The 25,834-nt window shown below is 34.1% G+C and overlaps 1 protein-coding gene across 1 annotated transcript in view; it reads left to right on the forward strand.

The window, feature by feature from the left end:
• Positions 1–25,834, forward strand: part of LOC106070821 (pre-mRNA-splicing factor ATP-dependent RNA helicase PRP16-like) — an 89,773-nt gene that overhangs the window by 12,930 nt on the left and 51,009 nt on the right. The window contains exons 2-18 of the mRNA XM_056036713.1: positions 534–851; positions 2,232–2,395; positions 2,500–2,649; positions 3,494–3,677; positions 4,016–4,122; positions 4,276–4,496; positions 5,460–5,645; positions 6,042–6,203; positions 6,977–7,123; positions 15,541–15,621; positions 19,771–19,932; positions 20,789–20,935; positions 21,448–21,658; positions 21,974–22,036; positions 22,186–22,341; positions 22,880–22,980; positions 24,950–24,996. Coding sequence (XP_055892688.1) covers positions 535–851; positions 2,232–2,395; positions 2,500–2,649; positions 3,494–3,677; positions 4,016–4,122; positions 4,276–4,496; positions 5,460–5,645; positions 6,042–6,203; positions 6,977–7,123; positions 15,541–15,621; positions 19,771–19,932; positions 20,789–20,935; positions 21,448–21,658; positions 21,974–22,036; positions 22,186–22,341; positions 22,880–22,980; positions 24,950–24,996 — 2,606 coding nt within the window. The 5' untranslated portion in view covers position 534. The remainder of the gene's footprint in view (positions 1–533; positions 852–2,231; positions 2,396–2,499; positions 2,650–3,493; positions 3,678–4,015; positions 4,123–4,275; positions 4,497–5,459; positions 5,646–6,041; positions 6,204–6,976; positions 7,124–15,540; positions 15,622–19,770; positions 19,933–20,788; positions 20,936–21,447; positions 21,659–21,973; positions 22,037–22,185; positions 22,342–22,879; positions 22,981–24,949; positions 24,997–25,834) is intronic.

The following is a 25,834-nucleotide window of genomic DNA, read 5'->3' on the forward strand; positions in this document are numbered from 1 at the left end:
GAAAAGTGCTACTAACCCTGATAACACATTGACACGCAACCTCATGCTATTTCCTGAGTAGAGACTGTTTTGGATTCTGTTGCAGGTATCCCTCCAAAACTTGTTAGCACATTGTCTAGCCATTTGTTTCGCCTCTTTATTAGCACTTTTGAAGGCCTCCAAAGATTTTGGACTAGGCTTTGTCTTGTGAGCGAGGTGTGCAGATCACTTTTTCTCGATGCAAGGTTCCATATGTGCTAGATTCACCTCAAACCAGTCTACATTTTTGTGTTTTTGAGGCCCAAAGGCGGTGATTGCCGAACTGTAGATTACATCTCTTAATTTGTCCCATCTGATAGAGATGTCTTCTTCATTTTTACATTATAAGAGCTATGGTATACCATAGTGCTATGTGAATAAATTAGTTTTAAAAACTGTTTAGACATTTTAATAAAGAAATAATAAAAAATTAACATCAGTAAATGAAATTTTAACTGTAAAGAAAGAAACATAAGGTATCAATTTCAACATAATATTGAATGTTTTTATTTCAGCATGGCATCTTTAGAACTTGATGATGATATTCATAGACTGGAAGGCACCAGTGGGAAAGAGACTGGGGGGTTAATCATAATGAAGAAAGGACCATCAAAAGATGGGGATACAGCTCACACTTTTAAAAGGCCAGATATGCCTAAGGTGTCATTGTTAGGCTTAGACAAATTGGCTGCTTCAAAAAGAGAAATAGATAGTGAGATACATATGACACCCAAAAGGTCAAAAGTATCTTCTTATAAAGAAGATGATGAGAATGATGTTGAAGATGATGATTATAAAAAGATGTCCAAAAAAACAAACAAGGATAAAGAAAGGTTAGTGAAAGGCATATCAATAAAGGATTAACCAAAGTCCACAGTTCTTGCTTTAGCACACTGAATAGGAAAAAGATGTGTTCAACACATAGTAAGGTTATGTGATGATTTAATGTACATTTTATAAGGAATTCCTTTCATTTGAGCTATTTAAATTAAGCGTAACATGAATACGAAAGAAAATATGTATATATATCTTCAGAGTCATCTTCACATGTTTGTTATTGGTTGTACGTAAAGATAAACCTATGTAGGTTTTTTAAAAGTCCTGTTTATAAGTTTTTATTTTCAACTAGCCAGATATGACCTGCAGCCTGCAGGTCTTAGTTTGGGTATTAATTATCTAGTGCATTGGATTTCAATCTATTTCTAACATTGCAAATGTTTCCTTCACATTTTATAGATTTTATCATAAAATAAAAGTAGAGTGAGAAAATGGGTTTACCTGTTTAGCTGACATATTCATTTCAAATATAAAATACTGTAAAAATAGTTTTATTCGATTTGTTAAAAAGTTTAATTTTTTTAATAGAGATATATCATTGTTTCTTTTTATTATTAGGGCCTTCCAGTTGTGGGAAGGACATTAAACATATACTATTGTTTCCGCCATGAACTAAAGAACATTTATGCCAATTTTTATCAAGATTGGTCAAAGATTTTGATTGCTATGTGGGACAAACATACATACATACATACATGCGTCTTAATTTTAGCTTTATATGTTAAATATTAAATAACAACATTCTCTCTTTAACCAGAATGTGATAAATGTCTGCAAGTGCCAGGCAAATAATTTAAGTAATAATTATTTTCGCAAATAAATCGTATCATCACTCACCCCAAAAAGAAGTTCATTGATGACAACAACTGTATCTTCACTGTTATTTATCAGATAAGTCGGACCACCACTCATAAGTTTTGACCCTACAAGATATGTTATGTTATTAGTTACCTTTGTACTTTGTAGAGAGAAAATTTTGCAACTAACATTAGATAACTATAAAACTTTCTATTTTCATAAGCACCACCCTGACACATGAATAAGTGTTCTATCTTAAAGAGGCTTTAGCCTTTGAATTCAAATTCAGGTCATTCACTTAAAAAAAATAATTAGAAAATGCAGTTAAAAAGTGATCACCGAGATACCCCTTTCTTTTTCCCCTACTCCTTTCCAACTGGTCCAGACAAGTGATAGGATCATAGTGTATTGAGAAAGCTAAAAGCATGAAATTGCTCTAGATCTATTATAATTTTAATGACATGACTGATAGAAACTAATTGAAACAACTACCTTGAATATAAGCTTTGTTTAAAAAATTATTTATTATATTTTTTTTGTTAATTATTTTTATTATTCTTGTTGTTATTATAATTTAGATATTATCGACATCCTCAAGAAGAAACACCCTCACATCCAGGTGGTGTTAACTCTGAAGCTAAACACAGACTTCAGAAACATAGTAGGTACAAAGATCGTGGTATTTCAGCTTACTCATCTAGCAAAGAAAAGAAAAGAGAGAAAGAGAGAAGAAGAGATAAAGGTAATTAAAAATATTAAACTTTAAAAAAAAATTCCTTTGTTTTAAATTTAAATTAATTTATACAGTAACTTAACAGTAAAATATGTTTTATTTATTATTTATAGATTCCTACAGTGAAAGAAAATCTTTCTATGATGATAGATCAGCTAGATCCTACAGATCTGAGAGAGCATCTAGAGATTGGGAAGAAACACCTGATTCAAGAAGATCATATTATCATGATTCAGTTCAAACTCCTAGTTATAAAATAAAAGGTTAGATTAACATTGATTGGAAGTTCTTTATATAATTAGGTCATTATGTCATATTGATTTAAGAGGGATGTCCCAAGTGGCTTATTAATTCTTCATTAAATAGGGTGAAGGTAAAAAGAAGTCACTTGTTTGAAAACAATATTATATAAACAAGCAAAATCTCTTCAAGGTTATAAGATTTGTGCTTTAGACTGTAGTCACAATGGTTCCTATTTGAAATCCTGCCTGCTGTGAGCCCCTGTCAGTCAGATGGGATGTAGTGATCTTCATTTCTAAAGGAACGTCTGAAACATGCACAACAATGATCCTGTGCAATAATAGTGTATTCATTAAAAGACCTAAGTACTAATTTCTTCTATCCTTTATATAGCCCTTGCAAATAATCTTGACACCAATATTTTCAATCATTTCTATGGGTTAACAGAAGACTTTCTAAGAAGGAACTTAGTTTCTCTTGCATGTGATGTTGGGATTAGTGACATGACAATATATATTTGTCATTTGGTCAGTTTGTGGGATTATATTAAATCTGATTAGACACTATCATTTATGTTGCTTTGATGAGATCACTTCATTTTGATTGCTGCATTAATTCGAAGAAAGCTTGTTTTGGGAGGATGATCAAGCCACTTAAATAATTAAAAGTTAAAAATACAAGACTTAGGTAACTTGTGGTATGTAGCTTTTTTTTGTTCTTGTTGTTGTTGTTTTTGAAAGACCATTGTAGAGGCTAAGTAAGTCCTAATTGTTTACTGTGTTTAGAACATTGATCAGCTCCGATTGATTCCATGTAGATGTTGGAATATGTTTTAGTACAATGTTTTTGAATCGTTGTTTCCCACAGATACCCCATCAAGATCATCTTGGGATGACGATGATTTGCCAAGCAATTCTAAGTCATCATGGGATATGCCCACACCATCACGAGATCATTCTAGTACAAAGGAAATAAAGTCAGTCAGGGGTAACAACAAAAGTGTAGACAATAGGCAAAGCAGTCGATCAGAAAGAGACAACAAGCCATCAAGGTACATATTATTTTAAGTAATGAACTGCTATTATTGCTGAATGTGACCTGTTTTAGTATTCATAGAAAATAAAAATATCTTGGAAATTCACTTTTCACATTTGATCTCACACATGACTTTATTTATTTTATTTTTTTCATGTAAATTTGTGAAACTAAAAGTATTTACACTATATATATATGACTAAATATTTCCTTTCCCATCATTATTATACTCCTGTTCCTATTGCAAGCTTCAGTTGTTATTTGACAGGATAGGAAAACTCACATTAACTTCATTAGTAGAATTCTGTGCATTTATGAATATCTTTAATGGCTACTCTATTTGTTAAAATCAAGGAAACAAAGTGATTACACTCCTAAAGCCACACCCACTTATAAATATAATGAATGGATGAAAGACAAGAAAACTATTCAGTACACACCAAAAGAAGAAATGAAGTCTGGTAAATATATTAGAAAGAAAAATGATGAAAATCTTCATTTAAGTTTCTAGAAATGTATAAAAACTCATGCAGTTAATATTTCAACACAGAAAATAAAGCAAAGTTTTAATTCCACAAACTTTTTTCAATTCTGCTTACTCTTTTGAACTGAAGGTAAAGAAAATGTTTTAGAGTTTGAGTCTGAGGAAGATCGCCAAGAATGGGAAAATGAGCAAAAACGTTTGGATAGAGAATGGTACAATCTTGATGAAGGTTATGATGATGAACACAATCCATTTTCTGGAACATCGCAAGCTTACACCAAGAAGAAAGAAGAAGAACTAGAGCAAAAGAAAAAAAAGCGCATGTCAGCACAACAGAGGCAGATCAATAAAGTAAGCATTTATTTTTATTGACTGTGTCCAATTATTGTTTCTTTAACAGTAGCTTTCATTCTTTGAGTCTTTAGCGTATCCTAAATTTCACAAGTTTCTTTTAGATGCCCAGACTTGTCTGACACCTGAGCTTGTCTACAAAGTGTTTAAGGAATCTTTTTTTGTATGCTTGACTAAAACATTGTCTTAGGCATAAAATCTGGCTAATCGTAAGCCACAAAAAGAGAATTTACAATGACTTCCAACATAAATGTCTTTGTTAGTTTGATTTGTGGCAAAATATATAGGTCACAGCTGGGTCTGCATCACTATATAAAATATTGCTCTGTACCTAAATCTCTGAGATGATGCCTTATTATTTATATTTGTTTTTTTTAAGTTAAGTAATGGGCACTGTAGGAACGAAAAGGATTCTTTAAAAAATGTTCTATAATTATAAGAAAAAACACTTTAAATAAATAAAAAAAATTTTTAAAACAAATATATTTCTTACTAATGCCTTTTCACCGTTAATAATCATTTTTATCTGATTTAGAGATAATTTGCTTCTGCAACTATAGTTCCTCATGCTTCTTCATCAAAAAGTTGTTGTCTTTGTGTGTGTGTGTGTGTGCGTGTGTGTGTGTGTGTGTGCTCCTTTTACTGTTGTACACTTCTCTTAAACAGTCACTTCATATTAGAATGTATTTTTGTTACCTAACATTCCCTATTTTACTCCTTCCATGGTAGTATGCACTTATTTCTTCTTGAAATTTATTACATTGTAAATTATGCCTGATACACACTTCAGCTTATCCTTCTATATGTAATTCCACTGATATTACCCTGTGATGATCACTTAATGACTTTATAGAATTGACTGATATTTTACTCTTCTTTTAGTAGTCTAATTTATGTGTAATTTCATTGATAGTGAAATATTTAGCTAATAACATTCATTAATCACTATATTTATGTACTTAGGACAATGAGCTCTGGGAGACTAACAGAATGTTACGAAGTGGTGTTGTCAACAGAGTCAACTTTGATGAAGACTTTGATGATGAAAATGAAGCCAGGGTTCACCTGCAAGTCCTCAACATAGTTCCTCCATTTCTAGATGGTAGGATTGTATTTACCAAACAACCTGAACCCGTGGTTCCTCTCAGGGTATGTGTAACACAGTACCTCTATTTCTACTTAGTAGAGGTCTTTATCAAAAAACAACTGGGGTTCCACTCTTGTATACTTTAAAAAATTCTTCATTTCTAGAGTCCTCCTTACCTAATTGACTGCTCTTGATTAGTCTCTGGCCACTAATAGAAAATATTCAATAAACATTTTTAAAAAGTTATAGAAATTATATTACTTTAACATGACATGGTTATTATTTTTTATGTTTTTTTTTTAATGAAACTGTATTTGTATTTGATTAAACTTATATAAATAATTGTTTTATTCCTGTAGAGTCAAGTTTTTTTTCCAAATGATCTCTGCATATTTTCTGTTATTTACATCTCTTTTCTCTTTTCTTGGTTGCTTCACTCATACATTTATTTTTTTCAGGATCCTACCTCAGACATGGCTGTAGTATCCAGAAAAGGTTGTCCGGTGGTCAGAATACACAGAGAACAAAAAGAGAGGAAGAAAGCACAAAAAAAAGAATGGGAATTGGCTGGCACCAACATTGGAAACATAATGGGCATTAAGAAAGTAGACGATGAAGAGGTAAGACATAAGCAAACCAATTTTGTTATTATAGTCTTAGAATTTTAGTTGTTTTTACAAAGCATAAAAAGTAAAAAGTTTGAACATATTTTTTATCCCACTTCCCATTCTCGGATCAAGTTGAAATTTTGCATAATTATCCATAGTCTATGACAATGCACGAATAAATCCAAAAATTAACCAGTCATTTAATCAATTAAAACTAATTCATTTGTTTTAAATTATATGGCATAAAAGGGAGCTAAACTCTGTCATTTTTCAGATAAATGGCAGTAATTAGTGGTTCTTTCCCTTAGATAGGCTTTGTTTTTGTTTTTTAAAAGTAATCTTCTTTTCTTTTGCTTGTTAATATTTTGTACACTACTAAATCATTTGCCAAGAATGCCAACTATGCTCCAAGACTAATTTAATATATAGTAATAATATTTATTATCCATTGGGAAATGTGTCTTACAATTTGTGCATTGCACCAAACAAACATTATAACTATAGAAAACCAAAATAGACATTCACACCAGACCAGAAATATGTTATTTATGTAAGGTAAACATGAGAAAAACCAGAGTGTACAGATACAACCATTTATAACAGTATTGGTTCTACTTTCTGTTTCGATCCAGTAATGTAGGACCAGAAATGCTTAAGTATTTTAACTGGCCATCAAATGTGTTAAGACTAATTATGCATGCAGTAAAAATTATACTCTTAATATGACATTACTACATTAGTGCTGTACTCAGTGTTTTATGATGTTGAATAATGTCTTTAAATAGGACAAAACCTTGGAACCCAACTTCAAAGAAGATCACAAATTTGCAGATGTGATGCAGGAGAAAAATGAAGCTGTTAGTGAGTTTGCTTTAAAAAGATCTATAAGAGAGCAGAGGCAATACTTGCCAATATTTGCTGTTAGAAACCAGGTCAGTTGTTCCTTTATTAATTGTAAATTAATTATTGTTTCTTTATTTGTTATTCTGTACTACATAATCATGTTTGTTTAACTATGCCTGTATTTAGGGCTAATTCGTCAGTAAGTTGGATCAGAGTTTTTTGCTTATTTTGCTTTTTTTGGTTTTTTTCCTATTTCTCTGTGTTAGTAGTTTATTAAGATGATCGTCCTCCAACCTTCTGTATCTTTCTATAGCTTCTAATGCTGCTCTGTTGCGCCTTAACTTAAGAGGTTCAGTATTGGAGTCTATTTCACAGGCTGCTGTGGGAGTAGTTCTCATACCTCCACTAATTAGACGCAAGGCTTGGTTTTGGTTTGTGTCTAATGATGATTGATAGGTTTTGTTGGCAGCTACTTGTATGGAGAGACAGTTATCCATTACTGATCTGACGTATCCAGTGTATAACTGTCTTGAGGTTTTCTTTTCAGCTCCCCAGGATGTTCCTGCTAGGTGTTTTATCATGTTTAATCTTTGTGATGCCTTTTCTTTTAAATCTGCCATAAAGTGTTTTAGAGACAGTCTTTGGCCTAATTTTACACCAAGATATGTTGGATTTTCTTCTTTATTTATTGGTTGTGAGTCTATTTTTAGGATGTAGTTTCTTTTTGCTGTTTTGTTGCTGTGGCTAAAGATTGAATAAACTGCCTTTTCTTTGTTTATTTCCATTTTCCATAATTTTGAATACGTGGAGATAGTTGTGAGGGCTCTATTTAGTTTGGATCTTGTCAACACTGGATATTTCTCTGTAGTCCAAATTAAAAGCTCGTCTGCGTAAAGTGCCTTATTGACCGAAATGAGGTCTGGGAGGTCATTCATGAAGATTAGAAAGAGAGTGCAGCTAAGGGCTGAACCTTGTGGTAGTCCTTCTTTTTTTACTAGAGATGGCACCTTCGAATCAGGTTTGGATGGTTCTGTTTTTTAAGAATGCCCTGATCCAGCTGTACATTCTTCCATGGATGCCCATTTTTCTCATCTTCAAAAATAGACCTTTTCTCCACACTCTATCATAGGCTTGTTGCAAATCTATAAATACAGCTGTAGTGTGCTTGTTTTCATGAAACCCTTCTACTGTGTCCTGGATAAAAGGAAAGAGGTGGTCTTCTGTTCTACTTGCTTTCCTGAAGCCAGCTTGTGTATTATGGAGTCAGCAAGTACTTTCTAGCCACCAATAAAGTCGGTTATTGATCATTTTTTCTGCCATTTTGCCAATATTGGATGTTAGAGATATTGGTCTATAGCTTTTTGGGTCTCCAGGTAGTTTATTTTTCTTTAAAATGGGTATTATGTTTGCATTTCTCCATTCCTGTGGTATATCTTCAGTTCTCCATGTATGGTTGATAAAGTTAAGTATACAGTTTTGCGCCTTTGATCCTAGTCCTCGGATCATTTCATTCTTATTTTATCGGGTCCAGGAGATTTTCTTGACTTGAGATTTTTTAGGTCAGTATTCAGCTCATATAGAGTGAAGGGAGTGTCAAAGATCTGGTAGTTGACTGTTGGAGCTTATTCTTCTTTCTTCTACTAAAGGCCTGGTCCAGTTGTTTTCTTGGTTTTGTCTTGTTGATGCTGGCAAAGTATTTATTGAAGGTTTTGACCTTTTTAAGGTCATCAGTGCCTTTTATAGGTTGGGGGTTTGTTATTTGTTTCTTTCCTGCTAGCCGGTGCAGAAGGGTCCAGGCCTTTCGACCAACCTTGTTTAGATCTAGTTGTTCGCATGTTGTGGTCCACTTTTTCTTTTTTTCTGTTTTAATTTTGTATCTACTAATCCCTGTCAATTTGTTGTACTTTGTCTTGTTCTCTCTAGTAGTTTTTTTTTCTATAGTCTTCCTGGCCATGTTTCTTTTTTTACTAATTTATCTAATTCTGGTGTCCAAAAAGGTTTGTATCTCCTAACTTGACCTCGAGGGATGTGTTTTTTTTGCTATTTGTAAGATGTTGGAGACTATATTTGCGTAGGTTGAGTTGACATCTGTCTCCTAAATGCTTGATAGTCTTGTGTCTGTTTCTTGAGAAAAAGCTGCCCAGTTTTTTATAGTTCCATCTAGTTGTTTTGCTGGGTTGGTATCTACCTGGTGTTCCAATATTGATGAGTATAGGCCTGTGGTCACTACCTATGTCTTCAAGTACAGTTATTTTAGAAGAGTCTATTGTAATGTCTGTAGAGATAAAAGTTAGGTAGGTCTGCTAGTTGTGTTGTGCGCTCTATGGAGGAATGTCGGAGGTGAGATTTTGTTTTGCAGAAGTTGTAGGTTAGAGGCATTTGTTACATCCTCTATTTAAATATAAATATTAAATATCAATATTACACTACAGTGGATCCCTGGACACATTGGCATCATGGGAAATGAAAAGGCAGATAAGCTATCAAAGGCAGGTTCATCTATGGAACAACCAGATAGACCTGTTAACTACCTCACCCTAAGGTCAATGTTAGTCAACAATCACAAAGAGGAGTGGCTCAACCAATGGGCATCAGGAAACACAGGCAGAGCCATGTACAGAGAAATGACTACGCCTAACAAACTGGACAGTATTAACTTCTTCCCCCCGCAAAGAACAATCTACAATCTTCCAACCAAGAACAGGACACACACCACTATTAAATTACCACCTGAACAAAATAAACTCCACACAACTACCCCTTTGCAGACATTGCGCCCACCCCTTTGAAACCGTAAACCATATCCTCTTTGAATGCCCCTCCCTAATCCACCTTAGGCAGACCCTATTTCCACTACAGCCCAACATAACCAACACCCTGTACAGCAGTGCTGAACAACTGAAGAAAACAGCACACTTTTTTTCCTTTGCACAGTCTGCAAAAGAGCTCACAGCTCAGCAGCAATAAAGCTGGCTAGAAGAAGAAGAAGAACATTCTCTATTTCTTTGCCACTCATGTTGTAGTGTGGGTAGCCTAGGGAGGGTGCGTGTGCATTAAAGTCACCAGCTATTATTGTCCTTGTGTAGTGTGATAGTTGTAGGTCTATTTCTGCTGTTGAAGATGGTGGGCAATAGAAGTTTTTGATGGTTTACTTAGTTCCTCCTCTCCAAAGAAGTATTTCCTGCATGTCGATGTCTGTATTGTTCTGTACATGTTTTACTGTTGCTTGAGTGTTGTTTTTTATGAGGGTCATAATTCCCTGACATTAGGTGCAAAGGCATCTGTACTGTGTGTAGCCTGTGATGTTTATTTTTTTCTTGGGCAGTAGTGTTTCTTGTAATAGTGCTATGTGTATATCATGCTTCTTAAGTATGTGTTGGAGTTCTGTTGTCTTGTTTTGTAGGCCTAAATTGTTGAGTTGCAAAAGGTTTAGGTGTTTGCTGCTTGTCTGTTTTTTTTTTCCAGTAGCTGACTTATCATAGGCAGTCCTGGAAGAAACTACCATGCGCAGACCTTTTACGAGGCAACGTCTGAGCTTGTATGGATTTTTCGTAAAATTCCTTGGCATTTAGTGTAGGCTGGGTGTTTCCTCTGGCTTTTTTTTTTAAATGTATAATCCCCGCTATTTAAGGAAGTTTTCGGTCTTGGCAATTTTCTTCATTACTGACATAAAAAGAACATCTGGGTCTAAAGACTGTAACCGGAATATCCATGGGACAAGGTGGGGTTGGCCAATGGTCCATTCTCCGCAATCCACAGAACTCTCCAAATGAAACTATTCTGCAGTAGAAAGCTTAAGGTGGACTGTGCCCTGGGTATGCCCTTTGGAATTGTCACATCCTGGATCCAGGCCCCTTCACGCTATCACATTCATCAGATCCAGAAAAAATTTCATGATGGATTTAAATCCAGTAGTAGAGTGTAGTGAGATATAGACCTCCGTCTGGGGTAGTGCAATCCAGACGTCTGTCAAAAAGCACCTAGGGGGGGGGGGGGGGGGGGGGAAGTTCCACTATTATTCGCTTATTGAAATGCAAGTGGAAAGGCAGTGGGGTTATTTATTACTCTTGGTCATTTCCAAGCCCCGATACCCAAATGGGGGAATTTCGCCACAAAGTGGAGGTTTGGAGTCAGAGTTTTCCTTCTCCTAGATGGGTTGGGTTATTTAGGCTGACATGCCCCATCGACACGAAGCTAAACTGGTTTTGAGGCGCCAGTGTTCCGCCTTTCAACCCTTCTGTCAGTTTGTAAGAACAGGTTCTGCCGGATTTTGGGGAAAAATCACACGTGAAGGCCAGGAGCTGGATTTGACTGTCAGAGGCATTTAGAGACACAAGCCTTGGGAGCATTTCTTGGAAAGTGGGAGCTTATCCCCACTTTCACCCTCGGCATTGACAGTCCTTGGAACCCTCCTACTCCTCTGCCATAATGAATGGGTGCTTTAGGTTTTTCTAGCTTGACCATGTGTTAGGTGACACTAGCTTTGGTGGCTCTAGCTTGTAACTGAGTGCTTGTTAGCCACCAAGTTCTCTGTGTGATGGTTCATCAAGGAGACTACCTCTGTAACTGAGTGCTCCTTAGCCACCAAGTTCTCTGTGTGATGCAAGGACTGTGATTACCGTATAGTGAGAAATAATGCCACCTTGTAATAGGCTACAGAATACGCAGTTCAGGAACAATCATGCAGTGTCAAAATCAGGTGCTTCCAATCTGGAATGTTAAGTTCTATAAAACCAATTTCTACCTTAGAAGCTGACTTAAAAAAACAGGTTCAAGCACAAAGTGTTGATCGTATCAGAAAGCAGAAAAATTTGATTTTTTAACCGGGAACGGAGACTTTAAATTCCAGACACTAAGTGTGAAAATGAGAATGAATGTAGATCTAAGAATGCACACCTCTTGAACACTTGGATAGGAGAGAAATTACCAAAATAGTATACCTTTGATAATTTATCATGGATCATGGGATTGATTAAACAAGAAAATATAAAAAATGCTTTAAAAAAAAAAAATAAAGCTTATAATAAGCATAGTTATATAAATTAGTTTGGATCAGTCTTGTAATTAAATTTGTAATAAATCTAGACTAACAAAAATATATCTGTGCAACTAGAATATTTTGCCCATTGTTTTGTTTTAGAGCAATTTCATACTTTTAGCTTTCTAAATATGCTATGATCCTATCACTTGTCAGGACTCGTTGGGAAAGGTGTGGGGGAAGAAAGAAGGGGGTTATATGGGGGGATATTACAGTGATTGCTTTTTCAATAAAATAAAGTTTTAAAAAGTTGAACTACCTGGATTTGAACTTGAGGGCACTAGCCTCTTCAAACTTTCTCAAGCTAACACACCTACTACTGTACTAGAGAAGTGCTTATGAAAATAGAAGGTTTTATAGTTATCTATTGTTAGTTGCAAACTTTAAAGCAAAGTATAAAGGGGACTAATTCAAATTATACCACCACATCAATCAAGTACAATTTCCTTCCCTTGTTCAATACCAGTAGTTATGCTGAGGTTGTCAGTTGTCAAACGGAATTTCCATTTGATTGGATCAATAAAAATTATCTTATCTTATCTAAATAAATAATTAATTACCAATAGTTAGTTAATTTTATAAATCAGTTTCTCAAACTTTTTTGTCTGCCAGCACAGTAAAAAAAACTACAAAAATTTCGCGGCACACCACGAAGAGCAATAGTTGTTTTATAATAAAAAGAAAAAAAGATTTGACCTGTTTTTAAGTATTACATTTAATGTGAAGGGTGTGCTGGTTTTTTATAGCAAATGCAATCTAATGAGGCTCCAAAGTCGACAAACAAACTCGCATTTCATCGTCTATTGCAAGAAGTCTCTCTCTTTTCTTAGACTTGATTTCAGTCAGTGCTGAAAATCCAAACTCACAAAACTATGAAGATGCAAATGGAAGAATTATTTTGATTGCTTTTAAACTGATTGCAGGATATAACTTGTTGATTGAAATCCAAAACACATCCAGGCTTTTCTCTGTTAAACTTGACTTAAGAACTGCATCATTTTTTAAAATCAATAAGCTGCTCTTCTTCTTCAGTTGTAAGATTTGTAGCTTCATTGTTTCCAAATGGACCCATCCATACTCATTACTTCAAACTGTTGGAAAGTAATGCTGCAATTCTGACTGCAGGTGTGTTAAATTGTACAGAATTTCTGGGGTGATTTCTTTAGTTGAAGCACATTCATTGTAAGTAGGAGAAGCGAAGACACCTTTCAAGATCTTACTTTGCCACGAAGACAATTTTTTCACCAAATGACTTTCAGTTTTGAGGATGCAGTGATGAAGGTTTCCGATGGTCCTTGAAGACTTAAATTCAATTAATTTAATTTGTCAAATAAATCAGAGAGAAGTGTCATCTTAACCCACCAGATCTCGTCATGAATAGTCTTTTTTTCTGCCTCCAAGAATGAAATCAGCTCAGCCTTGAGTTGGATGACAGGCTTTAACACTTTTCCCCTGGAGAGCCAACGAACGTTGGTGTGTTACAGGAGACATTTGTAGTCTGAATTCACAAAGCTCTGAGAAAAGTCGGGATGCAAACGGTCAAGATTTGATGAAGTTTACAACTTCAATCACTTGATCCAGAGCAGACATCAAATCTTTTGACAAAGATTTGAAGACAAGAGCTTCTCTGTGGATCATGCAGTCAACAACTAATTTATTTTGATTTTCTTGACGCACAAGAGTGACGAATCCCTTTCTATTTCCCTGCATGGAAGGACAGCCATCGGTGCAAACGCTGACACAGTTTTTCCACTGTAGATTGAATAACAAAATGTTTTCATTCACCACTTTGAAAATATCTTTGCCTTTGGTCGTAGTCTTTGCAAAATAAGAATTCGTTGACACACTTTTCATCCATTATGAACTGAATAAAAGCTAGCAGCTGGGCTTTGCCGCTAACGTTAGTGGATTCATCAACTTGAAGAGGCCACAGCAGAGACACTTTATCGTCAGTCACGTCAAAGTGTTCGCAGATTTCATCTTGTAAATCTGACGATAAGTCTTTAATTCTGCGCGAGATAGTATCATTTGACAAAAGATTTTTTAACACTTTTTTAACTTGTTTAAACTCCAAGGATACTTTCAACAACTAATGCTAAAGCTAGTGCAATGACTGATTCAGCCTATGTGTGTGCTTTTTTGCGTTTTGCTAATAGCTGAGCAACCTTATAACTTGCAATCAATCCGTTTTCTGGCAGCTTTAGGTAGTTCGTAAGTTTTTAGCTTGTTTATTTTGTTGAGCCCAGATGTTTTCAAAGTATTCCTTCGGTTGTGTTTTTACAGCTGGATGTTTTGTTTCCAAGTGCCTCTTAAATTTGCTTGGAACAAGCGCCTTATTCGACAGAGTTGCATTGCAGATCAGACAGAATGGCAATGGAGATTCTTCAGGTCCAGAAGATATGAAACTATATCCTATGTAATCTTCTTTGTATCTTCGTTTGGTTCCTTGCTTTTCATTTAACGCTTTCGCAGTTTCATTCTTAATAACATATTTCTCCATGGATAACAATAAATAATGCTTATTGATAATTTGTTATTATTAGCATACACCTAAACAATTTACATGAAACACATCGCTTATTATTATCGTTACCAATTCAAGAACTGCTGTCAGTGCGGTGCGTCTGCTAAAGCAGCCAACATTTGAGTCATTATAATAATATATTATGTATAGTGGACAATTCCATAACCTGAATAGCTAACACCCCTTTCCGTCAAAATGGAGTGCTTAACTACTATTACTGGTCGTTGCAAGTGGGGATGTCATCGCAATGTAAAATAAACTTTAAATAGTAGGCAGGCCTGTGTAACGCTGCATGTGTGGTGTTCTGAAAACTCCCGCAGCACACCAGCAAATCTTCGGCGGCACAGTGCCATGGCACACAGTTTGAGAAACACTGTTTTAAATTGATAAATTTTGTCAGGCTAATAAAATAATTGTGCAAGATTTCAGGTTGATCAGAAATTGGGTGTGGGAGAAATAACATGTACAAACTTTTTACCAGACAGACAGAGTGAGTTAAGCTTTGTAAAATAGTTTATCACTTGGTCAAGAATGGCATACCTAAGCAAAAGACAAAGAAGACAGGAGATGGGTACTTAAAGTTTTGAATTGGTCAATTGAGATAAGCCAAACATTAGCCAGATAAAAAGAGCGATGGCCAGCTTATGTCATTACCAAGTCTAATATCTAAGTCTGTCAATCGTTTGGCAGTCAAAAAGATAGATGATTGAGCTGGGTAGGCAAAAGAAAGCAGTAGCTACAAAATGATTCTTTGATGTTTATTGTTAGTGAGCTAAGGAGTGTTCTCCTTAGGAACATTACAAGTGGAGACTACTAGAGGCCAAAATTATCTCCACTGTATCAATTTGAGCAACATAAAAATTTGTGATCCTTGGTTTAAATGCTTGTGTCTAGTTTTGTGCAATTATTTTATGTTCTAATGTCATTTCTATTTTCAATCATAGCTTTTAACAATCATCAGAGACAACAATGTAATCATTATTGTTGGTGAGACAGGCTCTGGAAAAACAACTCAGCTGACACAGGTATGTATCAGATTTTTTTTTGTCAGAAGTGTGTATCATAAAATAAATATCTTATCTTATATAATACAGACGTTACTTCAAAAAAGAAGATGATTACGTCCTACGCGTCATGCATTTAGTCATGCATATTAACCAATGACTTAAATTCTGCCAAGTCACTGGTTTTCCTGGCTAGCTCAGGCAACCCATTCCATGCTCTAATAGCACTAGGGAAGAAGGAGTATTTGTACAAATTTGTCCTAGCATATGGGACGAGGAATGTGCCTTTATCTTTGTGTCTTTCAGAGTATTTTATTAAATTTTGTTTTTGTATTTGAAGATTATGGTTCAGTGTTTTATGTATTATTGCTACTTTACTTTTGAGCCTTTTGTCCTGAAGGCTTTCTAAATTTAGTGATTTTACTAAAGGTGTTACTCTAGTCAAATGTGAATATTCGTTTGTTATGAATCACACTGCTCTATTTTGTGTCTGTTCTAGTTTCTTAATGTTTTCTTGAGTTGAGGGGTCCCAAACAGAGGATGCATATTCTATTATTGGCCTAACCAAGGTTAAATAACATTTTAGTTTTATGTTCTTATTTGATTTAAAGAAATTTCTTTTAATAAATCCTAATGCTTTGTTTGATTTTTTTGTAGTTTCATCAATATGTGGATTCCATGACAGTTTTTCATTTATTATAACACCTAGGTATTTTGCGTTTTTAGTCTGTGTTACTGGTTTGCCATGAATAAGATAAGTGGAATTAATTTGTTTTAGTTTTTTTGTTACTCTTAACAACTGACATTTTTCTGGGTGGAAAGACATGCTCCAATTTGATTCCCATTTCTGTAATTCATCTAATTCTCTTTGTAAAATATCTGTGTCTTGTGTTGTTTTTATTGTTCTATATATTATGCAATCGTCTGCAAATAATCTGACTTTTGTTCCTGAAGTAATGCAATTTGGTAAATCATTTATGTAAATTAAAAATAGTAGTGGACCCAAGACTGTTCCTTGAGGTACACCTGAGTTTACTGTTATCGGTGTTGATTTAGAGCCATTTATTATTACAGTTTGTTCTCTCCCTATCAGAAAGTCTTTAATCCACTGATGCAGTGGACCATTAATGCCGAAATATTTTAATTTTTTAAGCAAACTATGGTGGTGAACTTTGTCAAAAGCCTTAGAAAAATCTAGTAAGATAGCATCTATTTGTTCACTATTATCTAAACCTTTTGAAAAATCATCAATTAGTCCTATTAGTTGTGTTTCACATGATCTATATTTCCTAAAGCCATGTTGGTATGGTGTGAGGACATTATGTTTGTCTAAGTGGTTTATGATGTTGCTACATATTATGTGTTCTAGGATTTTACATGTGATGCTGGTAAGTGATACTGGTCTGTAGTTTCCTGGGTCAGATTTTTCTCCTTTTTTAAATAGGGGGGTGACATTAGCTTCTTTCCAGTCCTTTGGTACTCTGCCCTGGTTAAGTGAAGCCTGAAAGAGTATTTTGAACACTGGGGCTAGCTCATTACTTAGTTCTTTGAGTAATCTAGCTGGAATACCATCAGGTCCAGAAGCTTTATTTGGTTTGGTGTTGGCTAATAGTTTTTGAATTCCATTTTCTTGTACTACTATATCTTCTATGTTGTCTACTTGGTTCAAATTCAGTAATATGTCTTTGTCTCCTGGGGCTGAGAATGCTGATGCAAAGTATTTGTTTAGAATGTTTGCTTTAGTTTCATTATCATTATGTATTATGTTATGTTCATCTTTTAATGGCGCTACGCCTGTTGTTTCCATTTTCTTAGACTTAATGTATGACCATAGGTTTTTGTTGTTATCTTTAGATATTACATTGTTTATGTATTCACTCTGCAGCTGTCTGCTTACTTTTTGGGTTAAGTGTTTAATTTTTATATACTTTTTGTAAACTCTTTCTGCATTAGTTTCTTTAAATTTTCTATATAGGTTTTCCTTCTGTTTACAAAGCTTCTTTAGTCTATTATTAAACCAGCATTTATTTATTTTGTTTGATGTGTATTTAGTTGGTATATGATTTTCTATAATGCTTTTAAGATGGTTTTTAATGAAATTCCAGAGGTCATCGACTGGTTGGTTAATGTCTTTTTCTAATAAGAATGTTTGTTGAAAGTTTAATGCAGCTTGGTGTAGTTGTGTTAGGTTACATTTATTCCAGAGTAAGATTTTTCTTTTGGGTTTTGTATTGGCTACTGCTTTTATCTGACTGTGTATTTTTATGATCTCATGGTCTGATAGACCAGGGATAATATCATAATCAACTACTAATCCAGGTCTGTTGGTTAAGAAGAGATCTAATGTGTTGTTTAATCTAGTTGGCTTTTTAATGATTTGATCTAAACTTAGGTTGTGCAAAGTTTCTATGAAAAGCTCATTTATGTCCTTAAGGTTTTGGTGTTTATCTATGGTTAGTGTTTTCCAATTTATATCAGGTAGGTTGAAATCACCCATAATCCAAATATGAAGTTTAACTATCAACATAATGCATAATAATAGCCCAAACCTCCAGCAAGTTAGTTAATGAATGGGCAGGACATGACCTGAATTGTGCCAATGTGCCAAATATCCAAAATTAAACTAAACAATACTTTTAACAAAGTTTATAATTCCTATCTAAAAATAAATACTAAATTAACTTACACCTTAAAAACTTAGCTTGGTGGTTCACTATTATGTGCTCTTCTATCCTCTTAGCCAAGGCTTGCATACAATTTTGGCCTGGCTATCAATGTAAAAAAAAGACAAGTTCAACACCAACCATCTCCCAATAAAATATTCATAAACCAAACATACTCATAGATAGCCAGAAACTAGCAAATGTAAAAAAGTTTGTCTATTTAGGAAGTACTATATCAGTAAATGCCTACCTAGGTAGAATTCTGTGTTGTATGTACCATTGCCAGACTTCAAGAATATGTTTGGTCACTCAGCACATCTACAAAACTGTAAGTTGATAGTGCTGCTCCCATCACTTTTATTTGCTTCAGAGTCCTGGACCTTATATTCCCTCCAAATCAAAAAGCTGAACTCCGCCTTCACTGTCACAGATGAACAGTATCCATGTCACAGCAAAAAAGTCCTGGCTATGATGGGCGGGACATGTAGTCCGTATGCCTGAAAATCATCTCCCCAAAAGACTTTTTTATGGTGAGCTGTGTGCTGGCAAGTGGTATCTAGGGGGCTAAAAGACACTCTCAAGAGCTCCCTCAAAGAATTAGAAATTGGCACCATGACTGCAGAATGCTAACCCTTGATCACTTGTCCTGGTGTGAAGCATTGTATTCTACAAGACAATGACAGCACTCCTCAAAGAACACAGATCACAAAAAAGCTGAGGAAAAAATCTGACAACTTAGCAACAGACCCAACCTACCTGTCTGTCTGTTTGTCTGTCTTTCTGCCTGTCTGTCTGCCTGTCTGTCGGTCTTGTCTGTCCCAACCTACCTGTCTGTCTTCCTGTCTGTCTGTTTTTCTGTCTTATCTATCTATCTTCTCTCTCTCTCTAGATATATATATATATCTAAAATGTAAAGAGGAAAGTAAGGTGCATATATGTATGTATGTATATCCTGCATAGAAATCAAAACCTTTTGATCAAGCTTAATAAAACTTGGCACAAATACTCCTTAGATCATGGCAGAGACCATAGTGTATGTTTAATGTAACACCCACAACCTGAAAGCCCTAAAAATAAAAAAAAAACCTAAATAGATCTCTATTAAAGCACAAAACTTTTTAACAAATAGGGCAACTCTGTTTTCAAGGTATGTTATATTTGATATGAAGGGTTGAAACCATTTTCACACTCTATTTTCAATTTTGTGGCAAAATAAAAAAAAATTGATACGGAAACATTCGCCATGTTTGACTTAGATCTACATCCATTCCACTAGATCTATAATTCACAAACTAAGGCCAGCAGGTGCTGATAATATCCTGATAGTGTGTCATTATTTCCATTGATTTACTTTTTTAACTTTTTGAAACTGACTTGAAATTGAAATGCTTAAAAGATGTACATCTATCAAGAAATGTTTTGGAAGTAAAACTGTTAATGTTTAAGTATATTATTGTATACCAGGTTATGGTAAAGCTGATTGCATTAAATGATATTATTACCACAGTATCTTCATGAAGATGGCTATACCAAGCTAGGTATGATAGGCTGTACTCAGCCTAGACGTGTGGCAGCGATGTCAGTAGCTAAACGTGTAGCTGAAGAGATGAATGTCAAACTTGGTGAAGAAATTGGCTATGCTATTAGATTTGAAGATTGTACATCTGAGGTGAGCATTGAGGGAGTTATTAGTTTATTGACTATTGAGCATGCTGTAAAGAACTTAGGTTATTCACAGCCCCCAAATGTAAAGGGCTTGGGTTCTCTACTATAGATAAATGGCTCGATGTACCAAGGGTATGATTCTATGAAGGGCGTAAATTAATGCCCCAACTGTCGATCTTACAAGCGTATAAGTATTATAAAGTACACTCAACAAAGGAGGTATAGAATCAATATTTATTTACAGCAAACAATGTGTTACACATATAATATAGAATACATAATCCTCACTAGTAAGTGTATCTAAATGTGCCCAAATTAAATACTACAGGGCGCCTAGACTAGATGCAATAATAGCTTACATAAGGGTATCGTGAAACAACAGAATGTTACCCCAAATATTCAGTACACACACATAGCAAGAATAATAATATAACAACTCCTTACGCTAGGCATAATAACTGATAAACAATCACAAGCACCATACTCAGACCAGGTCAGCTCTCCAACTAACTAGACTGACCACAGGAAACATTTTATTGTCCCCCCCCCCCCCCTCCAGTGCTAAAGCAGTTCACCCTCACAACTAATAAAATAAACAAACACACACACAATCTCACATCTTACACACCCCTGCTCTTGACACACGCCTTATAACATATTATTTGTTTTTTGAAGACTCAGATGCTCTTTCCTAAATGAAGCTTATTACATCCTTGTCCAAGCCGCCTGCAGGCTGGAAGTGTCCAGGAGACCATCATGATCACAGTCCAACTTGCATACCACATGACCAGGCAGCAAACCAACCAGCCATTTTGTTTGACTTAATTACTTCAATAAGTAGATTGCATTTGATGTTTCAGAAAACTATGATAAAGTATATGACAGATGGTATATTATTGAGAGAATCTTTGAGAGAATCTGATTTAGATAACTACAGTGCTATCATTATGGATGAAGCTCATGAAAGATCGTTGAATACAGATGTTCTGTTTGGTTTACTCAGAAATGTAAGAATTACAGCTAGACTATATAAAAAAAAAAAAAAAAAAACTTTATGACTTAATTTATTACTGTCATACATACATACATTAACTGTTACATACATTAATATTTAGAAACAAATACATTTTTTAATGTATATGAACTTTTATTGTAGTTTAAAAAATAAAAATAATTTAAAAAGTAAATGTTTTGGATTTGTAAAACTTTCAGATGAAGGATTATCATAAGATTTTGTCTAGAAATAATTTGGGAAGCTTAAATTTTTCTTTTGTTTTGTCAGCAGTGACTCTTATTTATTTTGTAGATGTCTCTATTTTAACAATTTTGAACAAAAATTATGTTTTGATTGGACTAGCATTTGGATTTGACAAAATTAATTCTAGTCTTAAGGAACTGAAAAATCAACTGCAAAACTAACAATATATATACGCAATAATTGACCTCTATGGTTAGAATAGCTTTATGGTTTAGTAATAGTAAGACTGGTATTCTACTCTTGTTATTTTGTATTAATTAGGTGGTGGCTCGCAGACATGACTTAAAGCTGATTGTCACATCTGCAACCATGGATGCCACCAAGTTTGCCATGTTTTTTGGCAATGTTCCTGTGTTCACAATCCCTGGACGTACTTTCCCTGTGGACATCTTGTACTCCAAAAATCCCCAGGAAGACTATGTTGATGCTGCTGTTAAACAAGCTCTGCAAGTACATCTCGGAGGACAGCCAGGCAAGTCCTACAGTCAATTGTATAAAGAATATACAAACTCTGTTCCATGTATATATATATGTATATATAGTCGGCACATCTTGTTGACTTAGATTCAATGAAATATAACATAGTTTTTTATGAGTTAAGAATTAACATTAGATATAATTATGTAGTACAAGACAGTACATTCCACTATAAGCCCTGACTGTAAATTTTAAAGTATAAATTATTTAATGACAGGTATGGAAAAAGATGACATTGCATTAGGTATGAATTTGATAGTAAAACATTTTTTATCATAAGTTAAAAAAAACAACATGCTGCTTTTTTCAGGAGATATGCTGATCTTTATGCCTGGTCAAGAAGATATTGAAGTTACTTGTGAACTTATTGCTGGTTAGTTATCATAAATTAGATATCTAGGTTATATGACTTGCTTGACCTTAATCAGTATTTATAACATGCTCTTAGTTTTCTAGATAACGCTATCATGTATTTAATTACAAAAATTTAGGCTAATGCTAATTATGTGCTTTTATCACTAGAGCGACTGGGTGAGCTGGATGAAGCTCCTCCTCTGGCTATTCTCCCAATTTATTCCCAGTTGCCTAGTGACTTGCAAGCCAAGATATTTCAAAAAGCACCAGATGGTATTCGTAAATGTGTTGTGGCAACTAACATTGCTGAAACTTCATTAACAGGTAATGTTACACATTTCATTACATTTTAGTCCTTAACCGATGGTAGCAACAAAAATATTGGGCTATAACAACTTCAATCTTTAGATTTTAGTCATTTGACTTGACTGGCATACATTTGATCACATAAGGATCTTTATCTTTATATTATTGATGAAAGATATTTCTCCTTTAAAATTGAACATCAAAAACATTATCACACCTTTTTGCTATTTATAGCATCTTCATTGAATTCTCGCCTCATTTAATTTCTGTATTCCTAGACATAAAAGAAACATACACAAATTTATATGAAAGCACACAAAGTCTGTATTAATATTTTAGATTTTGAATCAAATGTTTCTTCAGGGTGCTTATACTTTTAAATCTTCCAAACTTTCTAGTGGAACTTTAAACCAGTCTTCTAACCATAGGAAATTTAAATCTTAATTAATTTTTTTTCTTTGGAAAACTAGCATTCTAGAAACAAATCACAGACATTCGTTAGCAAAATATTATTTAACAAAGGTTTTTGAAAAGAAATATTTTCTATATTTGACAGTTGATGGCATTATGTTTGTGATTGACTCTGGATACTGTAAACTCAAGGTCTACAACCCAAAGATTGGTATGGATGCCTTGCAGATTTTCCCTATAAGTCAGGTGAACCATCTGTGTATGATAGTCAAGTGGAATAACTCTGTATTCACTAGGGTTGCGTTCTAGCTTCAACTGGATATCAGGCCATTTTTCACTTTCAAGTCATATTCGGCTCTGGCAGGATATCATTGCTGGTGGCTGGATAGGCAAAAGTATATTTTAGTGCCTACATTTATATTAATATGTATAAAGTGGACATGGTTTTATTAACTTACTTTTTTAATGGTATTCATGTGTTTAAATTTAGTATTAACATTAATATATTTATATCATGTTTTAAATATATCTATTTAAAATTAAATATTGTGCTTTTAATAGTAATAAATGGTAGGTAGGTGTGGTTATTATTTATGAGCTTGCTTAATATGAATTGAAATAAAACTTTACATAATAAATGCACCAAATATACATGAGGTGTTTCTATGCTTTTACATAGCAGCAATGGCTCTCACATACTAGACACATTTTTTTTAGTTTGTGCACCTTGACCTTGGACTGGGTCAATTAATACAACATGTTTGATTCTTTAACACCTAACTAAATAACTAAATGACAACTGACCAGATGTCTGTCTAGTGGTACAGAGAGAGAGCTGAACACCCCACCTCCAAATTTAAGTCCTTTACATTGAGTTAATAGAAAAACATTGACCACATCAATTCAGAAGAGATTAAAGTACTTTGCTAAGACAACATATTGACACTGAGTTTGTTTACTTGGAGATAAATCTCAATTTGGGTCCTGGACTATAGGGCACACCCATACATTATCTAATGACCATCATTCAAAATTTATTCCAGACAATAAGGAAAAGTTTATTTTCTTAAAAATAATTGAACTCTGATGTAACAAGTAGTGAAATCTTTTGAAATTTTTATCTCATCATATACATTTATTTTTCAGTTGTAAATGTGTATTGGCATTATTTTATATTAGCAATATGTATTATTTTGTAAATATAAATTGCTGTTGATTTACTTTTTTAAACATACTATTTTGAATCTTACTTCTGTGTTAAGTGTCCTGAATTGTTAACTGCATTCTACTTAACAATTTGGGAGTATCATTTAACTCCTCATTATTACCCATTATATTTACTTGGCCACTATGAGTATCAGGCCCTACACGCCAGGACCAGAAGCAGAAGCCTTTAAAACATGAACTTGATGACCAGTTGATGGTCTAAAATACATGAACACGTACATCTACCCACTAAACATCCCATGCTATACTCTACCATTTAGAGCTTTACATTAGTTAAATGTACATCTATATATATTCTAGATTGACCAACCCACACACGCTCTTTACAGTTGGTGGCATGGTACACACAAACTGTTGTATGTTACACAGATTATTCTGTGGTATCTGTTAATAAATGATGATCAACTTTAATTCATCAACCAATAATAAAGTTATTATTTTACTATCCAACCAAATGTGGCTCTGGCCTGATATCAAAAAGTACTTGTGTCCCACTAGTATTCCTTAAGAGTGACAACTCAGTGAAAATGTGTTTGGGAGGACAAGAACTATATTGTTTCTGGTAGGCTATTCTAGTTGTCCAAGTCATTGATGATGAGAAAGGCTTCACTAACCCATTCCAATCCATTAAATATTTTCAAGGTGCTTTGGCTTAGTTTTGTGTGGACATTCTGTAAAGATCATTTACTGTCTTATTTCTGGTACCATGTATTGTTAGAGGAGCCAAAACTAATGTGTTATAGATTGATTGGCTATTGATCATTGAGATCCCATATTAGCCACCACTGTCATTTTGAATGAATGTATGCTCTAATTCTTATGATCTATATATCTTCAATTCACCCAGGAAAGTTTAGAGAATTGTAATAAGTTTTAATTCAAGAAAGTCCATCTGTCCCATAATATAAAATGGCTTCTAAAATTATTTAATAGTATGTTAATAATACTTTATAATGTAATAATTTCCTTCAATTTTGTATTTCTCCAGGCTAATGCCAACCAGAGAGCAGGCCGAGCTGGAAGAACTGGTCCAGGGTAAGCACCAAAAGCTATTATCAAACCATTTTTTTTTTTAAATGCATCTTTCTTGTATGGTTCTTTTATGTTTGGATTTTTGCAATCAATTTTTCAACCACTTCTATTCATTCAATCATCTTCAAAATGTGCTTGCAAGATCATACTTGATGATGACACAGGAATAAAAAAAAATCAACCAATTAATTAATCAAATAGTTGTTATTAATTAATGTTGTTTTTAAATAGAAAATGTACTTAGCTAAGAAAAGCTAACTCATGGGTGGTATGTAATCATAACACAACACACCTGTGTCAATTCTTTTGGTGAATGGTGAGGCCAAAGTGTGACACACATAAATTGAATGTTTAGGTCACAAATTTTAATTACCATTTTCACAAATGTTTTTTTCCTTGTACAAAAAGACTATTAAATAGTTTACTCAAACAGGCTAGTTTGAAACTATAACCATTTTTATATCAAATATATTAATTTTAAAGTAAAACTATTTTCATATCATTATGTGGGTCTCATTACATATTGAAATCCTATTGTATGTTATTATAATTTTTTTTTTTTTTTAAAAAGCATTAAAAGTATTGATTATCCAACATTTTTCTTCAATCTCTTTTGAGCTCTGCAATATAATAGGGTTTGTTGCTGAACATAAAATTAATATATGTGTCAGACGCGAATAGCCCAATTTTCAGTAAAAGAAATTACAAAAAGGCATTTCTCTATAGAAGAAGTTACGAAGGCTATATAAAATACAACCACAGACCTATATATACTACAATAAATATAGGTTTTTGATTGCTAGTTACGATTTATTTAGGTAGGTGCTGTTTTACTATTACA

This window comes from Biomphalaria glabrata, chromosome 7 (genome assembly GCF_947242115.1).
Source record: "Biomphalaria glabrata chromosome 7, xgBioGlab47.1, whole genome shotgun sequence".
In the NCBI taxonomy this organism is placed as follows: Eukaryota; Metazoa; Mollusca; class Gastropoda; family Planorbidae; genus Biomphalaria; species Biomphalaria glabrata.